Source organism: Elephas maximus, chromosome 6 (assembly GCF_024166365.1).
Source record: "Elephas maximus indicus isolate mEleMax1 chromosome 6, mEleMax1 primary haplotype, whole genome shotgun sequence".
In the NCBI taxonomy this organism is placed as follows: domain Eukaryota; kingdom Metazoa; phylum Chordata; class Mammalia; order Proboscidea; family Elephantidae; genus Elephas; species Elephas maximus.
Window position 1 is genome coordinate 15,451,662 of NC_064824.1, and position 20,894 is coordinate 15,472,555.

The 20,894-nt window shown below is 38.5% G+C and overlaps 1 protein-coding gene across 3 annotated transcripts in view; it reads right to left on the minus strand.

Annotated features, from left to right (window-relative positions):
• The window catches only part of WDR33 (WD repeat domain 33), a 125,075-nt gene that overhangs the window by 66,433 nt on the left and 37,748 nt on the right, over positions 1-20,894 (minus strand). For all 3 annotated transcript variants that reach the window (XM_049889110.1, XM_049889109.1, XM_049889111.1), the window contains 5 exons: positions 11,110-11,336; positions 8,660-8,728; positions 7,667-7,771; positions 830-925; positions 465-616 (listed from right to left, as the gene is read on the minus strand). In XM_049889110.1, the coding sequence (XP_049745067.1) occupies positions 465-616; positions 830-925; positions 7,667-7,771; positions 8,660-8,728; positions 11,110-11,313 (626 nt within the window). In that variant the 5' untranslated portion in view covers positions 11,314-11,336. The remainder of the gene's footprint in view (positions 1-464; positions 617-829; positions 926-7,666; positions 7,772-8,659; positions 8,729-11,109; positions 11,337-20,894) is intronic.

Genomic DNA, 20,894 nt, shown 5'->3' on the forward strand with positions numbered 1-20,894 from the left:
GTGGCAGAACCAAGCCAACCAGTTCTTCATTTAAGCCCTTTTTCTTGTATTTTGTGTGAACTCTGAAAGTGTTTTCTGTAGGCTTTAGATTTTATTCAGTTATGTAATTAAAGACTGAATTCTTTATTTAGAATGAAATATTCTTGTCTTACACAGTCGGTAATAAAAAGCAATAACGTATACACATTATTAACCATAAATGAAGAGAGAAAACCAGTGCAAAAAATGCGGCAGACAGTACATCTCTAACATATTGCAAAGGCAGATACCAGGACCACACTACTTCAGAAAGGTGCCAGCAAAATGGTGAATGTGTGAAAACAAAGAAAAATATCGTGTTCATAGGGTGCAGAAAGATTCCCAGAATCTGACAGAGCCCATGCATCTCTGCACCGAGAATACACTTAGAGAATAGTTCAACCATGACAATAGGGACTACAGAAAATGGTATATTGTGTATAAACCTGGCCTCTCTAATCGCCTCCTTATGTGCCTGGAACATCTTGACGTTGTTCATGTTCGACTGCCAGTATTTCACATATCCTCCATGATCTGCTGTCAACATCCACATGTCATTATGTGACCAAGTCATGGCCCTCACTGGGCTATCGTGAGCCTGTAAAAGCAGAAAAATACCTGTAAGGTATTGTTTCAAAGGATATGTGATCCAAGGCATACAGGAGCATAAATTAACTCACAGCAACGATTTGTCCAATTTTAAGTTTAATAATGCCAATAAAGTGGGTGTATCTCAAGTACTTTCACAGGATGATCTGACGATGTGTAAGTCAGAATCAACGTGCCAGCAACGGGTTTGGATTTTGGTTACCTGTAATATTGTCTCAAAATTGAAAGTAAGTCCATTCCACAAGGTGAATTCTCCACTAGAAGCTCCAGTTACCAACCGTCTTCCTTCTGGAGTCCACTAGAACAGAGCAAAAGGCAGGTTATACAAGGTGACAAACCCTCAAACTTTACTGATTTTTAGAACATTTGTAAGTCTTCACTTCTAAAATAATTAACATTAAGTAGAAGATACTGGCCTTTGCTTTAGTGTAGCTCAGATTTACAGCAAGTACTTTATCAAGAAAAGAACTTATATAAACACAAAGCAGGGCAGTTCTAGCTCATTAACTTATTGAGAACAGTAAGTACATTATGACAAGCTGGTTAAGTTATACACTTGCATGCACCCTAAAAAGCATTTAGAAACAAAACATGCAAAGACTTCATTTTCTTAGGATTTCTTAGGATACACAGTAAAAAAACAAAACAACAACTGTTGCCTTTGAGTTCATTCCAACTCATGGCAATTCCCCGTGTTTCAGAGTAGAACTACACATACAGGGTTTTCGATGGCTGCAACCTTTCAGACGTGGATCACCACAGCTTTCAGCCAACACCCACCTGAGTGGATACAAACTGCCGACCTTCCAGTTAGTAGCTAAGCATTCAACCCTTTGCACCACCCAGGGATGCGGGATATATGGTAAAACTAGTATCAGTCATCAGAAAACCATGAAGACTGACTGATTGAAGGATTTAGATTCTTACAACTGCTGGTAGACCAAAGCAGGCTGAAAAGTTAAGTGTTTTATGAAAAACGAGTTTAACAATAAGGACCAACTTAAAGACATCAAGGCTATCAAACTTTTCCTGGCAACTAAATGTGCCAAAAAAAAAAAGTTAAGCCTCTCCATTCACAGTATTAAGCGGTGACAAATCTTATGCTCATCTACTCCCAGAAAATTTTCTACAGTAGAGTCATGATTAATTACTTTTTAAATTAAGTTGCTCTGATTACACATTTTCCTTAGAAAATGTAAATACACAGAATGTCAACACTAGAATCCTATTTTCCACCAAAACAAATACTGTGACAGTGTAAAACTACAACAGAAACAACAGTATGAGATACTTACAATGGGAACTATTTGGTAAATCACATAAATACATGTAAACATCTGGATTTTTATTGCTTACCTGCAGGTCATTATTTTGATTGTTAATGAATAAACCCCTCCTAGTTTCTGTTATCCACTATGGGTTCTAACTCAGTCAATACTGCAGGCAGCCAAACTGTAGATACAAGGTCTGCAGTCCTCATGTCTTAAGACACTGTAATTTGGACTGATCTCTACTATGTGCAATTTTCTCCTAAGACCTTATACCTTGATCCCCAACTAAGATTCCATCTAACAATACATGTAACAAGATGCTCAGATTTTACTCATTTCAAAAGGTTTTCTCTGTTATGCTCAGAGGATATTAAAATTAGTTGTACATAACAGCCCTTTCACCAAATTCCCTAATAAAATTATACTACATACTGGTAGGCTCTATTCACACAAAAGCTACTGATAAAAGTATTTCTTTTCTGGCACTTCTACCACCTTACGCCTCTGAGACAAACACACAAACAAAAACCCAAACCCACTGCCATCGAGTCAATTCCGAATCATAGTGACCCTACAGGGCACAGTAGAACTGCCCCATGAGGTTTCCAAGGAGCAGCTGGTACATTCAAACTGCTGACCTTCTGGTTAGCAGCCTGAGCTCGTAACCACTGTACCACCAAGGGTCCCTGAGGCAAACATGAGGACTAAAACCAGTCGAGAATTTCCAAGAAGTGCAAACTCGCATTTCTTCCAGCCCATCTCTCAGTTACCTCTGTTGTCCATCACAGCTCTCCACTAGCAGAGGACCTGCTTACTCCGCTCAGCTGTCACTAATGTTTGCCAGGATGGCCTTTTCTCTGTTCCCTTTCCCGCCTTTTTTTTTTTTTTTTTTGAATGTTTATTTGCTCGACACTGGCTATTAGCTATCCTATACCTCTGGACTTCAGCTACTACTACCACTACTAATCGACGAGTGCATTCTCAGCTGGCAGAAAGAGTCATTAAAGTGCCCAGAAAATGACTGCTGATTATCTACAGGGATGTCAGCTGGATACATGGGATAAAGGGATAGACGACTTTTCACGGTAAGTCCTTCCACTTTGCTTCTGAACCATGTGGACGTATGATCCATTTTATGTACACACATATTTCAGTAAAAATGTACTGAGTTACACCTCATGGGATGTACTTCCTTGGTTTGCAGATTTAGAGTCATGGTTTCATGGGACATTCCAGCTAAGTGGACTAAATAACATGTTTATTGCTTCTATTTCACCTCCTAGTTCCCTGTGTACTGCCTGGCGTCTTAAAAGCTTGCAAGCAGCCATCCAAGACACAACTGGTCTCTATTCACCTGAAGCAACAGAGAAAGGAGGAGCCAGGAAAAGCAGGATGACACTGAACGTGTAGCTGACTGCCTCCAAGGACAACTGCCTCCTTGGCCAAGAAACCAGAAGAACTAGATGGTACCTGGCTACCAAGTATTTTGATCAAAGATTACACAGAAGAATCCTGATCAAAAGGGGGAAAAAACAGAATAGAATTTCAAATTCTCATGGACTCTAGACTTTCTGGGGTCATGGGCAGTGCATGAACCCCTGAAACTACTGACCTGAGATAATCTTTAAACCTTAAACCAATAATACTCCCTGAATTCATCTTAAAAATGAACAACAGTTTAGCTTTAATACTAAAAAAAACACCTGCCTTGAGCATTAAGCTTTATTAAGAACTATCTATATGGGGTCAAACTGACAATATCAACTTGAAAGATCAGATTAGAACCTTAAGGGCAGTGAGTTTATATTAATGGGGGGAGGAAGAACTCAGAAAAGGAGGGTGAGAATGGTTGCACAACTCAGAAATGTAACCAACGTCACTAAATTGTATGTGCAGAAACTGTTCAATTAGTGTGTGTTTTGCTGTGTATATTCTCAACAACAACCAAAAAATAAATAAAATTTAGGGAAAATATTTTTTTTAATGTACTGAGTGCCTGTGTGTTTTCATGGATCTGACACTTATGGTATACAACAAGTCTTCAGTTCTTCTCAGGCATTTTCTTTACGAGTAAATTTAGAAACTTTTCATCATTCACCTTGCTATAAAAGATGCTTCTTTATACACATTTGAGACCACAGAATGACAACCAGGTAACAGAAGTATTTCTATTCAAGGGTAAGTTCAGAGAGAATTCTATAGAAATTACAACATGAAGGGAAAAATATCCAAAGTTAATATCTTACAAAATGTGAACAGAGTGGATAAATGATTTCTTGATGTTAGGTGCCGTCGAGTCAGTTCCAAGTCATAGCAACCCTATGAACAAGAGAACGAAACACTGCCTAGTTCTGGGTCATTCTCATGATCGTTGCTATGTTTGAGCCCACTGTTGTAGCCACTGTGTCAATCCATCTTGTAGAGAGTCTGCCTCTTTTTTGCTGACCCTCCACTTTACCAAGCATGATGCCCTTCTCCAGGGGCTGGTCCTTCTTGATAACATGTTCAAAGTACCTAAGATGCAGTCTCACCATCCTCACATTTAAGTAGCATTCTTGCTGCATTTCTTCCAAGACAGGTTTGTTGGTTCTTCTGGCAGTCTGTGGCATATTCAATATTCTTTGCCAACATCATAATTCAAAGGCATCAATTCTTCTTCGGTCTTCCTTATTCATTGTCCAGCTTTCCCATGCATATGAGGCGACTGAAAATACCATAACGTTGGTCAGGCGCACCTTAGTCTTCAAGGTGACAGCTTTGCTTTTTAATATTTTAAAGTGGTCTTTTGCAACAGATGTGCATAATATAATACATTGTTTGATTCTTGACTGTTGCTTCCATGGGCATTGATTATGGAGCCAAGTAAAACGAAATCCCTGACAACTTCTATCTTTCTCCACTTATCATGATGCTGCTTATTGGTCCAGTTGTGTGGATTTTTGTTTTCTTTATGTTAAGGTGTAATCCATACTGACTGGTTGGCCAGGTTGCTGTTTTCCAAGTTTCTTGTCATAGATAAGGGAGCCCTTCTAGTGCGCACACCGATTGCTGATATATCTCAATTGGTATTCCATCAATTCCTGGAGCCTTGATTTTTGCCAATACCTTCAGTGCAGCCTGGACTTCTTCCCTCACTACCATCAGTTTGTGATGATTCTACCTCCTAAATGGTTGAATGTCGACCAATTCTTTTCGGTACAGTGACTCTATGGTTTTCCTTCCATCTTGTTTTGATGCTTCCTTTATCATTCAATATTTTGCCCACAGACGCCTTCGATATTGCAACTGGAGGCCTGAATTTTTTCTTCAGTTCTTTCGGCTTGAGAAATGCCAAGTGTGTTCTTTCCTTTTGGTTTTTTAACTCCAGGTCTTTGCACATTTCATTATGATACTTTACTCTGAAACCTTCTGTTCAGCTCTTTTACTTCATCATTTCTTCCTCTTGCTTTAGCTACTCTACATTCAAAATCAAGTTTCAGTCTCTTCTGACATCTATTTTGGTCTTTTCTGTCTTTTTAATGACTTCTTTCTTTCTTCATTAGTTTCAATCCATCAAATCTTTTCCTGAGATGGTCTCTAAATCAAGTGGGATATACTCAAGGTCGTACTTTGGCTCTCGTGGACTTGTTTTCATTTTCCTCAGCTTCAACATGAACTTGCACATAAGCAACTGATGGACTGACCTGCAGTCAGCCTTGTATCTGATTGATGATTCACAGGTGTAGTTGATTTCATTCCTGTGCATCCCACCTGGGCAAGGTCCACATGTATAGTTGGCGTTTATGTTGTTGGAAAAAGGAATCTCCAACGAACAGGTCATTAGTCTTGCAAAATACTACCATATTATGCAATCTCTGGCATCATTTCTATCAGCAGGGCCATATTTTCCAACTATTAATCCTTCTTCTTTGTGTCTAACTCTCATTTCAATCACCAGTAATTATCAATGCATCTTGATTGCATGTTCGATCAGTTTCAGACTGTGGAAGTTGGTAAAAAATCTTCAATGTTGGAGAGGCTGTGGAGAGACTAGAACACTTATACACAGCTAGTGGGAATGTAAAATGGTACAACCACTTTGGAAATCCATTTAGTGCTTCCTTAAAAAGCTAGAAATAGAACTACCATACAATCCAGCAATCCCACCCCTTGGAATATATCCTACAGAAATAAGAGCCTTTATGAGAACAGATATATGCACACCCATGTTCACTGCAGCACGGCTTCAAACAGCAAAAAGATGGAAACAACCAAGGTGCCCAGCAACAGATGAATGGATAAATTATGGTATATTCACATAATGGAATACTATGCATGGATAAAAAACAATGATGAATCTGTGAAACATTTCATAACATGGAGGAATCTGGAAATTAGTGAAATTAGTCAGTTGCAAGAGAACAAATATTGTATGAGACCACTATTATAAGAACTCGAAAAATAGTTTAAACAGAGCAGAAAATATTGTTTGATGGTTATGAGAGTGGGGAGGGAGGGAGGGAGAGAGGTCTTCACTAATTAGACAGTAGGTAAGAACTATTTTAGGTGAAGAGAAAGACAACACACAATACAGGAGATCAGCACAACTGGACTAAGCCAAAAGCAAAGAAGTTTCCTTCAAACTGAATGCTTCAAAGGCCAGCACAGCAGGGGTGGGGATTTGGGGACCATGGTTTCAGGGGACATCTAAGTCAACTGGCATAATAAAATCTATTAAGAAAACATTCTGCATCCCACTTTGGAGAGTGGCGTCTGGGGTCTTAAACGCTAGCAAGCAGCCATCTAAGATGCATCCATTGGTCTCAACCCACCTGGATCAAAGGAGAATGAAGAACACCAAAGACACTAAGTAAACCAGAGACTACATCAGCCTGAGGCCAGAAGAACTAGATGGCTGTGCCCGGCTACAACCGATGACTGACCAGGCTTAATGGTATGACTGAGACTAGAAGGACCCCAGAGGTCATGGTTCCCAGACTTTCTGTTAGCCCAAGACACGAACCATTCCCAAAGCCAACTCATCAGACAGGGATCGGACTGGACTATGGGATAGAAAATGATACTAGTGAAGAGTGAGCTCCTTTGATCAAGTAGACACGAGACTATGTGGGCAGCTCCTGTCTGGAGAAGAGATGAGTGGGCAGAGGGGGGCAGAAGCTGGCCAAATGGACACAAATATAGACTGGTGGGAAGGAGTGTGCTGCCTCATTAGAGGGAGAGCAACTAGGAGTATATAGCAAGGTGTATATAAGTTTTTGTTTGGGAGATTGACTTGGTTTGTAAACTTTCACTTAAAACACAATAAAAATTAAAAAAAAAAAAACAACTTCAATTCCTTCATTTTGGCATTATGGCTGGTATATATATTTGAATAATAGTCATATTAACTGTTCTTCCTTGTAGGCGTATGAATATTACCCTATCACTGACAGCACTGTACTTCACGACACATCTTGAAATGTTAGCTTTGAATGAATGTGACACCGTTCCTCTTCAATTAGTCATTCCTGGCATAGCAGACAGACCTATGGCTGTCTGATTCAATGGCCAATACCAGTCTATTTCAGCTCACTAAGGCCTATGATATCAATCTTCAAGCATTCCACTTCATTTTTGACTAGGTATATCAAAAGGAAATTATTAGCAATACACTGATTATCACAGAAATATATTTAAAATGTTTCATTTTCTTTGTCCGGCCAAATACAACTGAAGACTAACTCAGGGTTAACATCACTTTAAAAAAATATATCCAACAGAATACTTACCCTAACAACAAATACCGGACACTTCACTTTGTTTGTTGATGTTCTAACAAATTTTGTTGTTACTGCATTCATAGGATTATTCAACATTCCTATAGGTGGGACCAGCTACAGAAAAGAGATTTGGGTTTTTAGAGCTACTGATTACACAAAGAGCAAAAACCAGTGACACGGTATGACAATTATTTAAGCATTTAAAGACAAATCAAGACTATAAAGGACTTTCAAGAAACTACCGTAATACATTATAATTAGCCTATACTTAAATGAAGGAAACTTGATATGAGAAAGTTAAAAACCATTATTACTAAACAGCAAAATCAAGTACAACCATTCCTCAGTTATCGACTATCTCATTATCCAACATTTCACATTTAACTCAACAGTAAAAAAAATCTACTATCCAACTGCTTTGAACATTAATGGCATGTCTGGCAATAACAAATGCTCAGGTGTGAGATGACAGTAAAGCTGGATGTAATTGTTTAGGTTATGTGTCAACCTGACTGGGCCATGATTCTTAGTGGTTTGGCACTTATGTAATGATGTAGTCATCCTCCATTTTTGCATACTGCTGATTTCCTTTCCACATAGTGACCTGGTCTTTGGAATTTAACCATGTCAGTAAGTGAGGAGTGGGTGTACCTGATTAAATACCAGATTTCCCTGACTAGCTTTTTAATGTCAACACAATTAAGTATGTTTACCATAAACCAAATTAGAAATTAACTTTGTCACTACACAGATTTTGAGGCAGTTTATCTTTTTGTAGGATACTGCTTTAGTTCCAAATCAAAATTCATCCAACATCAGAAAAAAACGGAAGATTTAAATTGAGACAAAACATAAGTCATGGCTTAAACAGATGTATTATTTCCTTCGGGTATATTTTAATTATATAAAAAAAGTCTGTATTTGAATTTACATATTTTTAGGTTTAAGTGTCTTAAGAAAGAAGTTTTTATTAAGCTAGTATGACATGTCTTAAACACTTACATCATTATAATAACCTGCATCAGGCTGAATTGCACGCATATCTCTCTGGTCTCTTTGCCATATTCTATTCTGTTAAAAAATAAGCAAATTAATTATCAACTATAAGATCTACTTATATTCCATTTAAATTATTAACAAAATGCAAGCTATACTAAAAGGGAAGAGAACAGATTGAAGACTATTCATTATTATTATTATTTTTTTTTGCCTTTCTTGGTTATCCAAATTGTTTATTATTAATTCACATTTACCCCACCTACCCAAAGAATTTGGGCTTCATACCACTTCTTCTTTTTTTTTTTTTTTTTAATAACTTTTATTAAGCTTCAAGTGAACGTTCTTAAAACACAGCAACAGTGAGTGTTTTAAAGAGATTTTCCACTGCTTATAATTTCCCTCCTCTCTTTCTCACATCATGACCCACCCACTCATCCAATATGTTGTTGTCCCAACACATTCTGACAATGTATCACCAAAAAAAACCAGACACCCTCGTGGCGTAGTGGTTAAGTGCTATCACAATGTATCACAACATCATGTAATAAAAGGAAACAGGATAGGGGTAGACAGACCATTCCTAATTCTTCCAAAATTCCCTGCACAAAACAGTTCCTCATAGCTTGCCCTTGTAGTTTCCCAACTAAAATACCCGCAAAAACGTTGTGGTGAATTGTGTTCCTTTTGCCTTGGTTCTTTGGAAAAACCGGTTGAGAGATTTTCCCAAGCCCTGAGGAGTTACCTTTGCCCTACTTTGCTACCCCAGAGGGTATGTTACTTTTGTTCAGGTTGATTGACATTTCCTAGGTAAGCTGTTAAGTACCTTGCTGCTAAATACCTTAAGGTTTAATACTTTTTGTTCCGCCCTGGGCAGCAGCTTGCTGTGTGACTGGTCTGTACCTTGCCGGGACTGGTCATACTACACTAATGAAGTGACTATGGACTGGGCAAATGAAGTCTCTGAGGTCTACTGAGAGGGGACCAGTCAGGTTATGGTCTCACTGGGAGGGGCTGTGCCTTGAAAGTGACGAACAATTATGTATATATGTAGCCAACCCCACAGATTTTTTTTTTTTTAAGACAGAAAGAACCAGGAAGAAAAGCAGCAGGACACAGAAGACAGAGAGAAAAAAAGCAGAGAAAGGCGGCAAGGAAACTCCTCAAAGAGCTGTAACACGGGTCAAGGTCTGTAATACTAAAGAGAGGGAATGACCCAGAAGGGGCCCAGCGGCAAAGGCAGTGGTGACAGACCGTAGGGCCATGAGGAATCTGTCCTGAGGGGGCTGAGAGGGTGCATGCACAGCAGAGAGATGCGCCTGCTTGCTTGCACGGTGAAGAGAAACTGTCCTGCACTGAATAAGGGAGATTGTTACCTACAAGCTTCATGATCCCAATCCCAAGTTGTAGCCTGTTATTTCCTTTAAAAAACACTTAACTCTAAGTATGGTCTGTGAGTTCTGTGTGGCCACTGCAACAGGTTATCAAACCCAAAAGTGAAGTAAAGAGGGCCATGGGAGGGATGGCTGGTGTCAGAATTGGTAAAAACGTGGCAGGGTGGAGGTATGCCTGACCACCACCTCATAGGAATCAGCTTTGAGAGGATGCTGGTCATTATCCCCCCTGAAGTTGGAGAGGTTCTGACGCTATTACTGCCCATTTAAAAGCCTAAAAAAAAAATTTTTTTTTAACCTCTGAGTGAATTTTTTCCTCCTCTGTGTGCCAGAAACAAACTCATTATGATGAGTATGCAAACAGATCTTTAACCATAGGTCTAAGGCAATGAAAAGCTACAAATTTTCACAGAAGACCAGAGTAGAACAAAATTCAATGAAGGTAACAGGAGTTATTAATCAAAGGCAAATCACAGAGGCTAATTCCTAGGTTAAGACAAGTAAACAACTCAAAAAGGAAAACTGTCCAAGACACAGAAGAGGTGTGGGCAGGCCCTTACACTGCCCTACCCTGCCTTTATTCACTCCTCCGAGTTATTTTCATCCTATAAGACTACAGTGGGTGCTCAACTCTGAAGGAAGTAGAGCCCTCTGCCCGGTCTACAGGAGCTGCCTGCCACCAGGGACTTAGAATTAGGAGAGTCTGTGTTCCTGGTGTCAGTTCCCATAAAAATATTCTTATGTCTGTAGTCTCTTATTTCATCTACATTGTGGGTTATTAATTGTTTTAAGGTTGGTCTAGGGATAAAGTACCCTATTTTGAGATTTTCTGTGAGTCTCTAGAAGAAAACCTATTTTTAAATTGGAGTCTAACTTTACCTTAATAATTTTGAGATGATTTTAAAAAGTACTGGGGATTGGAAGCCTTCCTTAAATGTCCTTATTTCAAAATCCACTTCAATCTATTGATTCAAGCAGCACAAGTACACTTATTACCCTGCATTCAGAGGCTTTCTTTTTAAACCAAAGTTTGGTCATCTGAAGCATATTAATTGGACTTACCTCCAAATATTTAATTACAGATGGATTGTAGTCTATGGTTTTTCGGTTTACAGCTTTTCTCATTCGTTTTCCATCAAAGGTAAGCTGTTGCATTGCTTGCTGTTGTGCAAAATCCGGTCGCTTGTAAAATAGCTGTCGAGGTGCCTGGTGTTGGAACCTTGGCATATGGAAAAAACGAGGAGGAGAACCAATTTCTGTAGCCATGGTGATGTCTTCTTTCTAGGACACTAGGGTAGGGAAAAAGCACTTTCACTACAAATAACAACACCGCAACACTGTCTGAAAATATTTTTACACAAACATTTTTTACACTTCTCCCTTTTCTAACAAACATCATTCCTGGTTTTAACTAACCTACTTACAAAATGAACTTTTAGATTAATGGCAGAGACCAGTTACACATCTGAAATAGGTTAATTCACAGTGTAAGTATTAATAAACTTCCACTGTAAAATTCCGTCTGATGGAAGGAAAAAACCTATAATTTATAACAGCTTGGGATATGTATGTATGTTTGGGAAGAAAAGGAAGGCAGAATTACCAGGAACTGTTCACATTTTTTAAATGAAGTTTTCATTTAGATGTCTGATAGCAAAACAAATCATTTTTAAGTTTACCAAAAGATACTATTTTATAAAAAACTGACTAAAAATGTTTAAGACTTGACTTTTATCCTCTTAAATTTCCTGGAAATAGTACAGGAAGAGGGGAAAACTACACTATTTTATATCCATAATGAATGCAAAAAGTCCTACACATACCTAAGTCAGGTTCAAAATAACCACCACAAAAACATATCTCCACTACGCGTATTTGCATACTTATAAAGGCAATATTAAACTAACATCTGAACAGAAAAATGTTAAAAGCTTACAGTTTCTCAACTTCAGTGATCTCCAATTAAAATTTTGCTTTGCTTAAGTCAACAGGCAGATTCTCGAAGCAATGGGATGTTACCGTGAAATATATGAAGAAACAAAGGACCGTACAGACAAGTCTCACTAATTTTCTGACTAGAAACACCATCCTCATTTTCAGAGATAATCCAAATGATCCAGAAACTTCTACAAGTGGGGTTATTACCACAACTGACAAAATACCAACGTCCTCCAATTATTCTTCATTGTCAGGGTAAATTTCTATGATTTGTATATTTTTTTAAGTATGTATTACATAAGTTTATATGTAATGCTTCCCACTCCCAAAGACATATAAAGATACTGATAACCAAAGGCAATAATAATGAAAACTAAAAAAAAAAAAAAAAATTTTTTTTTTTTTTTGTGGAGGTATTTGACTTAAGTCAGGACCAACTTACTACAGAATCACGGAACAGAACACCATCCTAAGTGGAGGACTACCTGTAACAGCCTTCCCTGACTGAGGACAGCAAACATCTGAATACATGTGTTTGAAAATCAGTGCCCGAAAAGAACCATCATGCAAAAGTCATTAAAACTATTCTTCAAGCTTCACTCTGGACTAAACTTTAAGGGATGATATATAACTAAAGGGAAAGGGAAAAAAAAAAGAGCATTATCTTTCATAAAAATAATTGCTGTGACTTCTAGTCACTGCATTATCTACTTGAGGTAAATGAAAACACTGTAATTTAAACCAGAAATCAGGTTTTGTCTATGACCATAGTCATCTCAATAGCTTTAAGGACAAAAATTCATCTGAAACGTTGAATTCACCATACCTTTCTCCCACATAAAAACCTTCAACTTTTCAAGCAATCAGCACAATTTTATCTTATCAAGTGTCTACTGTGTACTATACAATGCATCAGGTATGGCATTTCATGCTGATTCACAGAATATCACTTTCACATTCATAAACAGTAGATTTCAGATTTTGTGGTACCTGACCCCCATCTCCATCTTTAGCAAATACAAAGATTCCTGAATACACCAAAGTCTGTAGCATATTCTTCGCCTTCAAGAGTTCAACTACTCTCCAAAATTAGACAAATCACTCAACTTCTCTGCATCTATTTCCTCAACCTATAAAACGAGGTTAGTGTAGATAATCTCAAAAATCCTTCTCGTTCAAAGGTACTATTTTGCATGAAATTATATTATTCTTCTATCCAATGTAGTGACTAGTCTGTTGAACAAACTGGAATACCCAGACTTAGTTCTCCAATGAGTTCGTAACAGTATTAGAAAATACTTTGTTACATTTATAATTCTACTTCTTATCCCAACTGCTCACAAAATAACTTCTTTCATAATCTTAGTCATGTGAAATTACCAAACTTTATTACAGCTGAATAGAAAAAAATATAAATACTTCTCTTAAAAGTCATTACAATATTTAACACTTTAGAATTGTGCTAAACAATAATTCATTTTTATAGAATTAAACCTTTAATTAAAGCAATAAAAAATGTTCACGAGGGCTAACAAAACCTCAAAAATTGGATCAACAATGGATAGGAGAATTAAGAGGGGATTCACGAAAGGGGTAAGACTTAAATTAGAAACTAATGTGAGATAATGAACAGGCACCACCACAATCACCAAGGCAATAAAACTTGTTACTATCCATGAATACACACTTAGGAATTGTCAAAACAGCATGATTTTAATAATTAAAAAAGACAATATATAAGCCTGAATTGCACATTTTAAAGGAAAGAACTGTTTTGTGCAACTACTGTTTCAATTGTGTGTACATCAGGTCACATGATAAAAAGTATTTTCTTCTTGTGAATCTGTCAACCATATAAAAGCCAATGGCTTAATGTTAACATACCATCAGGTGAAAGCCCAGGTTTCCTACTTACGCATCTTCTACTTAAGATCACTTCTCATTTCCCATTTCTGTTGCCACTATGTATCCACAGCCAAAGAAGTTCAAACATACAAGATCTGTTCAGTATGGGTTTGTGCTTGGCTGGCAAGTAGCTATGGTACCAGGGTCTGGTACAATTATCAAGTTCTACCATATCAACCACTAATCATAGCTTCTCATCAGCACAAAATCGTTTTCCCTAAATGAAATGACAGAATTCTCGTCAAAAGCAAATTATCGACACATTAAATAGTTCACTGCAGAGCTTTTTAAAAATAGTTCACTGCAGAGCTTCTTAAAAATAGGAAAAGATTTAAGGATCCCATTAACACAGCCCTAGACCCCAGGGTCAGAACTCCAGTTTAGGGACCTCTGCTTTAGATTATCTCCTATTCACTAGGTCCTAGGATGAACAGTCTACCCTGAGAGAGATTTGACGCTTAATCTGTCACAGAAATTGGGGGGATCTACTTGAGGGACAGATTAGATTACTAATAAAATGATCAACAGGCCCAATTTCTCTTCGTTGTCCAACCTTTAATAAACACAAATCCTGAATAAATCAGCAGAAATTACACTGAGGCCAGTCTTTCAAAGAATAAATAAAAAGGAACCTGTTTAAGTAGTTTTTAAAAGTTCACATGATTCAGCATCTTGACTATGGCAGCAGACAGACAGATGTAGATATCCAAAAGGTTACTGTATAATTCCATTTATATAACATTCTTGAAGTTAAAAAAAAAATCATAGAAATGAGTAACACATTAGTGGCTGCTAAAAGATAGGGATGGGCTGGGGTGCTGGGCTGTGGCTATGGAAGGACAGAACCAGTAACCCTTGTAGTGATGGGGCTGTTAAGTAGCTTGTCTGATACTCAACCTACATGTGATAAAATTGTATAGACCTACACACACAAATACACAAATATGAGTACAAGTAGAACTGGGGGAAACCTGAATAAGATCTTAGGCTGCATCAATGTACTATAAAGTACTACGTACTATAGTTTTGCAAGATGTTACCACTGGGGGAAACTGGGTAGGGTATACAGTATCCCTTTATTATTCTCATAACTGCATGTGAGTCAACAATTATCTCAATAAGAATTTCATTTAAAAAGGTGACTGGATTATACATTAACTTAACTACTTCAACCAATAAGAACTGGACAAATTCTCCCTGAATACTGAATTTGTCTTTGCAAAAGGGGAAAAAACTATTGCATGCTTTCTAGATAAGCTAAGTAATCATAAAGTAATGTCCCAAATCATAAATAAGGAATTCAAAGATTTGGGTTTGACTCTAAGTAAGCAGTTCCCAAATTTGCTGTATTTTGGAATGAACTAGAAATCTTTTAAAAATACTAATGCCAACACACATGAGGAACATGCTTCTTAGTTCAATCAAGTATGTAAGACCAAATGGGCAACACCTGCCCAAAACCAAATATGAGAAAGCAGGAAGAGTCAGGAAAACAGGATGAATGCACAACGGGAACCCAGAGTGTAAAGGAAAAGTGAGAGAGTGCTGACACATTGCAGGGATTGCAACCAACATCACAAAACAACCTGCGTATAAATTTTTGAATGGTAAACTAATTTGCACTGTAAACTTTCACCTAAACCACAATTAAAAACAAACAAACAAAAAAAAAAAACTAATGAATGGCACCCATCCTTATTCTGATTTAACTGGTATGGGGTGTGAACTGGGCACCAGGGATTTTCAAAAGCTCCCAAGTGATTCTAAAATGCGGTAAACTCTGGGAACCACTTGGACAAGTTTCTTGACAGCAGCAAGTTCTCAAACTGTATTTGAGAACCACCTTATTCTTAATACCCATTACTGTCCAGTCAGTTCCAACTCAGAGAAGCCCTGGTGGCGTAACAGTTAAGTGCTACAGATGCTAACCAAAAGATCAGCAGATGGAATCCATCAGGAGCTCCTTGGAAACTCCATGGGGCAGTTCTACTCTACCCTATAGGGTCGCTGTGAGTCAGAATCGACTCCATGGCAATGGGTTTGTTTTACTGTTGTTGTTGTTAATTCTTAATGGAGCCCTGATGGCAAAGTGTTTATGAGCTCAGCTGCTAACCAAAAGGTCCGCAATTCAAATTCACCAGCCACTCCTTGGAAACCCTATGGGGCAGTTCTACTCTGTCCTATAGAGCCAGAATCAAAGTGATAGTGACTTTTTTTTTTTTTTAATGAAGCCCTGGTGGCGCAGTGATTAAGCACTTGGCTGCTTACCTAAAAGGTCAACAGTTCAAACCCACCAGCCCAGCTGCTCCATGGGAGAGTGCCATCTACTTAAGTCTGAATGCCACAGTTTGCCATTCTTTTAGATTTTAAAAAGTTACATACTATGAAATTCACTTTCTGGTGTTCATTTGTGAGTTTTGACAAATTCACAGACTCATGTTACAACCACTACAATCAAGACACAGAATTGTTTCCTCACCCTCAAATACTGCCTCATGCTGCCCCTTTGTAGCTATCCTCTTTCTCTAGACCCTGGCCATCATTAATTTATTTCCCATCACTAGTTTTACCGTTTTCAGAACATCCTATAAATAAAATCATACGTTGTGTAGCCTTTTGAATCTGGCTTTGTCTGTTTAGAATAATCCATTTGGGATTCACCCACTGTTGCTGCTGTTGTGTGTTGCTAAGGGGAATACAACTTGCAGAGACCCTACAGCACAGATTAGAACTGCCCCATATGGTTTCCTAGACTGTAATCTTTACAGGAGCAGGTTGCCAGGTGTTTTCTCCCGTGGAGCCAGCTGGTGGGTTCAAACTGCCGACCTTTCAGTTAGCAGCCAAGCCTCCAGGGATCCTTTCAGCCACTGCAGTATCAATAATTCATGCCTCTTTATTGCTGAACAGCACTCCATTTTGTAGAGGTACCACAGCTAAGGAACACTTGAGTTGTTGCCAGTTTTTGGAGATTTGAAAAACCGCTATAAACATTCCTACGTAGGTTTTCCCATGAAAGTAAGTTTTCATTTCTCTTGGGTAAATACCTAGGATTAAAAATACTAAGTCATAATTTTTTTTTGTTTTTATGGTAAGTTTATGTTTAACTTTATAGGCAACTGCCAAACTGTTCTCTAAAGTGCTACTTTTCATTCCTATCAATAATGTATGAAAGTTCCAACTGCTCCACATTGTCACTAATATTTAGTGTTATCAGTTTATTGGGGTATTTTTTGTTTGAGTCTAAGCCATTCTAACAGATGAACAGTGGTATCTCATTGTGGTTTTAACTTGCATTTCCTAATGACTAACGAGGTTGAGCATCTTTTCAGGTACTTTTTACCACTCCTATTATCTTATCTGGGGAAACCCTGTGGCGCAGTGGTTAAGAGCTACAGCTGCTAACCAAAAGGATGGTAGTTCAAATTCAGCAGGTGCTCCTTGGAAACTCTATGGGCCAGTTCTACTCTGTCCTATAGGGTCGCTATGAGTCAGAATTGACTCGATGGCAATGGGTATATCTTCCGTGGAGCCCTGATATGATTTTCCTATGTGTTGTAAAGCCTACCTCGCTGATGTTAATGGGTAGGATTAGCGGCAGTTATGTTAATGAGGCAGGACTCAATTTACAAGATTATGTTGTGTTTTAAATCAATCTCTTTTGAGATACAAGAGAGACAAGCAAGAAGAGAGAGGGGAACCTCATACTACCAAGAAAACAGTGACTGGAGCACACAGGGTGTCCTTTGGACCCAGGGTTTCTACACTGAAAAGCTCCTAGACCAGGGGAAGATTGATGAAAAGGACCTTCCCCCAGAATCAGCAGAGAGAGAAAGCCTTTCTCCCAGAGCTGGCACCCTGAATTCAGACTCCTAGCCTCCTAAACTGTGAGAATAAATTTCTCTTTGTTAAAGCCATCCACTTGTATTTCTGTTACAGCAGCACTAGATACCTAAGACAGTCGGGATGGATCAATTTTGAAGGCAAATGACATCTTAACAATACTGAGTCTTCAAAATGACAAACTCGATATATCTTTCCAGTCAGATTTCTTTTTGTCTGTTTTCAGCACACAAATCCTGTACACACTGTCTGATTTATACCTAATATTTCATTTTTTGGTGCTATTAAAATGGTAGTTTTTTTTTTTTTTTTCTTCTATTTCCAATTGTTTATTGTTAGTATACAGAAGCACAATGGGTTTTTACATAACATCCTTACATGCCATAACCTTATTATTAGTTCTAGGAGCTTTAAGGAGCCCCGGTTGGTGGCACAGTGGCTAAGCACTTTGCTGCTAACCAAGAGGTCAGTTGTTCAAATCTACTAGTTGCTTTGTGAAAGATGTGGCAATCAGTTTCGGTAAAGATTAAAGCCTTGGAAACTCTACAGAGAAGTTCTATCCTGTCCTATATAGGGTTACTGTGGGTTGGAATCAACTCAACAGCAATGGGGTAGGAGCTTCTTTGTAGATTCCTCAGGATTTCCTATGCAGATAACAATGCAAACAGGGGCAGTTTCATTTCTTCCTTTCTCTGCTGAAAGCCTTTTCTTCTTCTCCCGCATGACTGCACTATCCCCGATCTTACCGGGGAAAGCATTCAGTCTTCAGTATGAAGTATAATGCTAGCTGAACACTTGTATATGCCCTTTTTTCAGACTGAGGAAAACGCCTTCTATTCCCAGTTTGTAAGAATTTTTACCATGAAAGCAGGCTACATTTTGTCAAATACTGTTTCTTCACTGATGGAGATGATGGTACATTTTTCTCACTTAGCCTGTCAATATGGTGTCTGAATTTCTTACTGCTGCTGAAACAGAAATACCACAAGTGAGCGGCTTAAACAAACCAATTTATCTTCTCACAGTTTAGAAGGCTACGAGTCCGAATTCAGGGCGCAGTCTCTAGGGGAAGGCTTTCTCCCTGTCAGCTCTGAGGGAAGATCCTTGTCTCTTTCAGCTTCTGTTCCTCGGTTCCTTGGCGATCTTCATGTGGCATGGCATCTATCTTCCCCAATCTGTGCTTCCTTCTCGCTGTGCCTAATCTGCTCTTTTTATATCTCAAAAGTGATTGGGTAAGACACACAACACTGCCATAACCTCATTAACATAACAAAGAAAACACTACTCACAAGTGGAATTACACTCACAGGTATTAAAAAAAAAAAAAAAACCCACTGCCGTCAATTTAGACCCATAGGGACCCTAGAGGACAAAGTACAACTGTCTGTAGGGTTTCCAAGGCTGTAAATCTTTATGGAAACAGACTGCCAAATCTTTCTCCCACAGGGTGGCTGGTGGGTTCGAACTGCCAGCTCTTTTGTTAGCAACCAAGTGCTTAACCACTTCACCACAAGGGCTCCTAGGGTGGGATAAAAAAAAAAAACAAACCATGTGTCTACCCAGGGTATCTCTGAAGTATACACTGATAATGTTTGTTGCCTCTGAGGAGAAAAACTAAATAGCAGGTGACAGGCTTTTCACTATATTACACTCTTGTATCTCATAAATTTTTATTGAATTTTAAAAACTATTAATGTATAAATGATTTAAAAAAGTAAGCTATTGTTGTTAGTTGCTGTTGACTCAATCTGGACTCATGGCGGCCTCATGTGCACAGAGTAGAAATGCTTCATAGGGTTTCCATTAGCAGCCAAGTGCTTAACCACTGTGCAACCAAGGCTCCTTATCCACAGGTACAGCGGTTAGGGTTTACAAAACGTATTTTGGGGGGACACCATACAATCCATAATACAAGGGGAATTATCCTGATTGATTTTCAAATGTTGAACCAGTCTTGCATTCCCAGAATAAACCCCATTTCGTTAAGATGCATTATCCTTTTTATACATTAATGGATTTGACTTAGTAATATTTTGCTGGGACTTTTGCATTTATGCTTGTCTTAGTTATCGAGTGCTGCTATAACAGAAATACCACAGGTAGATGGCGTTAACAAAGAGAAATCCATTCCCTCGCAGTCTTGGAGGATATAAGTCCGAATTCAGGGTGCTAGCTCAAGGAGAAGGCTTTCTCCATCGGTCGACTGTGGGGGAAGGTCCTTATCATCAATCTTTGCCAGTCAAGGAGCTTCTCAGAGCAGTGACCCTGGGTCCAAAGGACCTGCTTTTCTCCTGGCTCTTGCTTCTTGGGGGTATGAGGTCCCTCTGTCTCTCTGCTCATTTGTCTCTTTAATATCTCAAAACAGATTGGCTTTAGACAAAATTTAATTTTGTAGATTGAGTCCTGCATAATTAACATAACTGCTGCTGATTCCCTCATTATCATCATAAAGGTAGGATTTACAACACATAGGAAAATCACATCAGATGACAAACTGGTGGACAGCCACACACTATTGGGAATCATGGCCTAGCCAAAGTGACACACATCTTGGGGGGCACAATTCAATCTGTAACAATGCTCATGAGGGATATTGGTCTGTGGTTTCCTTTTCTTGTAATACCTGTATCTGGTTTTGTATCTGTCCTCGTAAAATGAGTTGAGAAGTGTTTCCTCTGCTACTGTTTTCTGGAAGATACTGTACACAGTATTATTTCTTCATGATTGGGAAGAAACCCTGGTGGCGTAGTGGCTAAGTGCTACAGCTGCTAACCAAAGAGTCAGCAGTTCGAATCCACCAGGCGCTCTGTGGAAACTCTATGGGGCAGTTCTACTCTGTCCTGTAGGGTCGCTATGAGTCGGAATCAACTTGACAGCACTGGGTTTGGTTTTTGGTGTGTATATGATTGGTAGAATTTGCTAGTGAAATCACCTGGACTTTAAGTTTCCTTTGCTGCAAGATTTTTAACCATGAATTTAGTTTCTTTAATAGATATGACTATTTAGGTTACCTATTTCTTCTTGAGTGAGTTTTGGTAATTTGTGCCTTTGAAGGAGTTGACCCATTTCATCCAAGTTGTCAAACTTATGAGCACAGAGTCATTTGTGGGACTCCCTTATCATCATTTTAATACCTGTAGTGTCGGTAACGATATCCCTTCTTT